Genomic DNA, 5537 nt, shown 5'->3' on the forward strand with positions numbered 1-5537 from the left:
CTCTATAAACAGAAACAATAGGATAGATCACAATTCATGTCTATGTAGAGTATACGACTAATTTTATCACAGTGTTGGCATGAATGTAGAAAACTTGGACCCCTACCTACATTCCTGGGTAATGTAAAATGAAAATGAAGTTTAGCAGATCCTCAAAATGTTAAACCTGAAAGTTATCAAAATATTCAGTAATTTCACTATAGATTTGCAACCAAAAGAATGGAAAATGTAGCCTGGCGCCGGTGGCTCAGGCCTGTAATCCTAGCTACTCAGGAGGCTGAGATCTGAGGATCGCGGTTCAAAGCCAGCCTGGGCAAGAAAAGTCTGTGAGACTGTTATCTCCAATAAACCACTAGAAAACCGGAAGTGGCGCTGTAGCTCAAGTGGTAGAGCGCTCCCCTTGAGCTGAAGAACACAGGGCAAGCGCCCAAGCCCAGAGTTCAAGCCCCAAGACCGACAAAAAAAAAAAAGAATGGAAAATATTAAGTTCATGCAAAAACACCTAACATGAATGCTCAAGAGCAACATTATTCATATAGCCCAAAATGCATTCAACTCAAATGCTTATGAACTGCAATTCAGTAACAAAAAGAAATAAATTCAAATAAAAAGGAATTGACAGATGTCACATGTGAATGAACCACACACAAAAAAAACATACTAAATGGAAGTCAAAAAACAAAAAACAAACAAAAGACACCTATTATTCCATTTACATGTTCTAGATAGGCAAATCAGAGACAGAAAATTGATTAGTACCCCTGCCTAGTTTGGGGTAAGGAAGAACTAAAGAAAATAGCTAATAGAACTTTTTCACACACACACCTCACTCTTAGTCCAGTTCCTCTATTAACAATTGTTTGTCTTAGTGTGGTGCATTTGTTATCAGCAATAAACTGATACTGATACTGAGTATAGTTTCTCCTAAGGCTCTAATGGTTTTGACAAATGCATTAGGATCTACAGTATTTTCACTGTCTGTGAAGTTCTGTGCTTTGCCCATTCATCCCTCCCTCCTCTTCCAAACTCCTGGTAACCACTGAGCCTTTCATTCTACTGACCCGTTTACTATCTCCATAGTTTTGCCCTATTCAGAACATTATGTGGGTTTCGAAAGAAACTGAAAAGTTAACAACATGTACTTAAGTCTCTTGCACATCTTCTCATCACCTGATGGCTCATTTAGGACTTCTTTGTGAAGCAGGATAATGCTCTAAAATTGAGCTGTATGATGGCTGCACAGCTCTGTGAATATCCTAAAAAATTACGAAATTATACCATTTAAGGGTAAATGCTCCAAATTACATCTCAATAAAAAGAAAAATGATCAAGTATAAAATATTCCCAATAGAATGGCAAAGATTGCTAATACCAACAGCAATCAGAACTTGTATACACTGGGAGTTTAAACTAATGCTTTATAGAGATGAAAACAGTTAAGCCTACAGTGACAGTAGTCAGCAACACAAATACCTGAGGAATGATATGTGACTAAATGACTCTCACAAAGTGTTAGGTTACTTGAGTTAAAGAAATCTCACACAGAGACTACATACTGTAAGATTCCTTTAAAAGAAGTCATTATAATAAATTGAATCTATGATCAAAAAATAAAACTATCACATCAGTGGTTACTTCTACAAATCAAGACTAAGGAAACCTTGCCAAGACACTGGTATATTTTGCAATGTTAAGGTTAATCACAAAGGTATATGCATTATTTGAAAATGTCCCCAATTATTAAAAACAGAAAGAAAATTCCTCAATTCTATCCCTAAATTCTATCCTTAAGTATTGGGAAAACAGCAACAACAAAGAGTTCCCAATGAAAACCATAAAAAAGGAGATTTGAGAAAGATGGTAGCAGAGGTTGTAGGGTTTCCTGAGGAAAATAATTCACATGTTATAGAATTTACCCACTCCAAGAGTACAAGTTAATAACTTTTAGTATCAGAGTTAAACAATATCACCACAATGTTTCAAAGCATTTCCAATACTCTACAACAATTTTTTTTTCATTATCCTCAGCTATTACACCCAACTCCACCTTCATACATATTACACACTGCAACAAGCCCACAGTATCAGGCAACAACGAATCTACCTTTTGTCTTTACAGACTTCCCTATTCTGTATGTTTCATGTGCAGTATTTGGTCCTTCACAACTGGCTTCTGTTATTAGCATGGTTTTCATGGTTCATCCTCAATTTAGTATATATCTATACTTTACATTAATTGTCAAATAACTATCCATTAGATGCAGCAAAATGGGCTCATTCTAAAGTTCTTTTCAAAGGAAAAGAGGACTAAGTCTTTATATAAAAACCAAGGGCTGAGTATGTGGCTCAAATGGCAGAGCACTTGCCTAGACCTAAGTTTAAACCCTAATACCATTAGGGAAAAAAGGAAGAAGAAAGAAACAAAACCCAAGCAGGGCGCTGGTGGCTCACGCCTGTAATCCTAGCTACTCAGGAGGCTATGATCTGAGGATCGCAGTTCAAAGCCAGCCCAGGCAGGAAAGTCCGTGAGACTCTTATCTCCAATAAACCACTAGAAAACCGGAAGTGCTGTGGCTCAAGTGGTAGAGCGCTCATGTTGAGCTAAAGAGCACAGGGACAGTGCCCAAGCCCAGAGTTCAAGCCCCAGGACGGACCAAAAAAGAAGAAAAAAACAAACAAAATCCAAACTGAGTGGTATAATTGCAAAAAGATGAAGAAAGGTATATGGCAGGAAAAACAGAGTGCAGAATGTTAAGCACACATTTTTAATAATTTACAAAAATAAGAAAAACTTGGTTTCAGGTCTAGTTATTTCATCTGAAACTGCGCAAAAGAATAAACTGTCAGGTGCCACTATGTCATGTGTGTCATCCTAGCTACTCAGGTGGCTGATATCTGAGGATCCCAGTTCAAAGTTAGCCAAGCAAGAAAGTCCCTGAGACTCCTAACTCTAATTAACCAGCAGAAATAGACCTGTGGCTCAAATGGTAGAGCACCAACCATTAGTAAAAAAAAAAGCTGAGGGACAGGACTGGGAAGGTGGCTCAGTGGTAGAGGGTTTGCCTTGCATGCCTGAGGCCCTGGGTTTGATTCCTCAGCACCACATAAGCAAAAAGAAAAAAGCTGGAAGTGGTACTGTGGCTCAAGTGGTAGAGCGCTAGCCTTGAGCTGAAGAGCTGAGGGACAGCGCCCAGTCTTTGAGTTCAAGCCTCAGGACCAGAACCAAAAAAGCAACAATCTAGAGACAGAAGCATATTGACAGGTGCTTCAGATTTGGAGAGAAATAGGTGCTACGTTTCTTTGGGGGTGATAAAAAAAATCCCATAATTAGCAAGTGACCAAAGTTAAGTAATTGTATAAATATACTAAAAACTTAATCATATGTACACTTTATTTTTATTTATTTTTTTGCTAGTCCTGGGCACTATCCCTGAGCTGCTTTTGCTCAAGGCTATCACTCATCACTTGAGCCACAGCACCACTTCTGTTTTTTTCTGTTTATGTGGTACTGAAGAAATGAACCCAGGGTTTGATGCATGCTACGCAAGCGCTCCACCACTAAGACACATTCTCAGCCCTATATGTACACTTTAAAATGGCAAATTTTATGATAGGGAAAGTCTGTCTTAATACAAAGAATAATACAAGAAATGCAACAAAAAATTAAAAAATTTAGAAATTAGAAACAAATGTCAAAAAGAGGCTGGAAGCCATAAAGTAAAAGTATAACTCAAGTAGAGAGGACCAGCGGTGAACAAAAAAGCCAAGAAAGAACACAAGACCCTGAGTTCAAACCCTAGTAAAAGAATTAAAAAATGAAATGCCTTATCTGGGCACTAGTGTCGCTCCCCTGTAATCCTATTCAGGAGACAGAGTTGAGGGTGGCAGTTCAAGACAGCCCAGGCAGATCAGTCCGTGAGACTCCAATGAACTACCAGAAAACTGGAAGTGGCCCTGTGGCTCAAAGTGGTAGACTTAGGGATAGCCTCCAGGCCCTGAGTTCAACCAACAACAACAACCATAAAAAAAAAAAACTAGTTATAACTGAACTGGGATGATAAAAAAAAAATCTAAAATAACGAGTGCTGCTAGAAATGTGAAAAAGTGGAGCCCTTATGGGTTGTTGGTAACAATGTATTGCAGCAGGCGCCAGTGGCTCCTGCCTGTCATCCTAGCTACCCAGGAAGCTAAGATCTGAGAACTGCAATTCAAAGCCATCCCAGGCAGGAAAGTCTGTGAGACTCTTATCTCCAATGAACCACCAGAAAATTGGAAGTAGTGCTATGGCTCAAGTGGTAGAAGGCATACCTTGAGCTGAAGAGCTCAGGGCCAGCACTCAGGCCCAAGAATTCAAGCCCCATAAATGACCAAAAAAAAAGTATCAATTTTGGTGATTACTCAAAGTTAAACAATGAATTATTCCAGGAACCAAAATTAATTCTACTCCTGAGTAGTCACTTAAATGAACTGAAAACAGATATTCAAACAAATGTTTGTCCACAAATACCCAGAGTACTATTCAAAACAGCTGAAAGGTAGAAACAACTCAAATGACTATCAACCGATGAATGAATAATGTGGTATATTCATACAACCAAATATCACTTGCCAAAAACAAAAGTACACACTGATACACTCTATGATATAGACAAATGTAAAAAGCAGATACATATTTCACAATTCCATTTATATGAAATATCAAAAAAAAGGTATTTTGTTTTTGTTTTTTTAATCTGCCAGGTGCAAGTGGCTCATGCCTGTAATCTTAGCTACTCAGGAGGGTAAGATCGGAGGATAGGAATTCAAAACCAGCCCAGGCAGGAAAGTCTGAGACTCTTACCTCAATTTAATCACACACACAAAAAAAGCCAGAAGTAAAGCTGTGGCTCAAGTTGTACAGTTCTAGCCTTAAGCAAAAGAAGCTCAGGGATGGGCTGGGAAGTTGGCTCAGTGGTAGAGCTCTTGCCTTGCATGCCTGAGGCCCTGGGTTTGATTCCTCAGCACCACATAAGCAAAAAGAAAAAAGCCGAAAGTAGCGCTGTGGCTCAAGTGGTAGGGCCTTGAGCTGAAGAGCTGCGGGACAGTGCTCAGGCCCAGAGTTCAGGCCCCACAACCCAGACCATTAAAAAAAAAAAAAAAAAAGTTCAGGGACAGTGCCCAGGCTCTGAGTTCAAGCCCCAAGACTGGCAAAAAAAAAAAAAAATCGGTGGTGAACACTGAAGACTAAATGAAGCTTGTGTTCACTCTGGTAGCATATGTACTAAAACTGGAACAATTTAAGAGAAAATCATCATTTCCAAGTATGAGAAGGGGGCAAGTAAAGATTGGATACTTGGGGGAGGGGTGGGAGCTGGGAAGGGATGGGAAGGGGAAACAAAGGAGGAGGCAACAATGCTTGATAAGAAATGTACTCATTGGGCTGGGAAGGTGGCTCAGTGGTAGAGCGCTTGCTCAAGGCCCTGGGTTCGATTCCTCAGCACCACATAAGCAAAAAGAAAAAAACCGGAAGTGACGCTGTGGCTCAAGTGGTAGAGCGC

At 39.6% G+C, this 5537-nt stretch overlaps 1 protein-coding gene across 1 annotated transcript in view; it reads right to left on the reverse strand.

Annotated features, from left to right (window-relative positions):
* Positions 1-1182: 1182 nt before the first annotated feature.
* LOC105996716 (heat shock 70 kDa protein 4-like) overlaps positions 1183-5537 on the reverse strand; it is a 27957-nt gene continuing 23602 nt past the window's right edge. The window contains exon 6 of the mRNA XM_013030897.1: positions 1183-1256. Within this exon, the coding sequence (XP_012886351.1) occupies positions 1183-1256 (74 nt within the window). The remainder of the gene's footprint in view (positions 1257-5537) is intronic.

The sequence above is a fragment of the Dipodomys ordii genome, unplaced genomic scaffold, assembly GCF_000151885.1.
Source record: "Dipodomys ordii isolate 6190 unplaced genomic scaffold, Dord_2.0 Scaffold135, whole genome shotgun sequence".
Lineage (NCBI taxonomy): Eukaryota > Metazoa > Chordata > Mammalia > Rodentia > Heteromyidae > Dipodomys > Dipodomys ordii.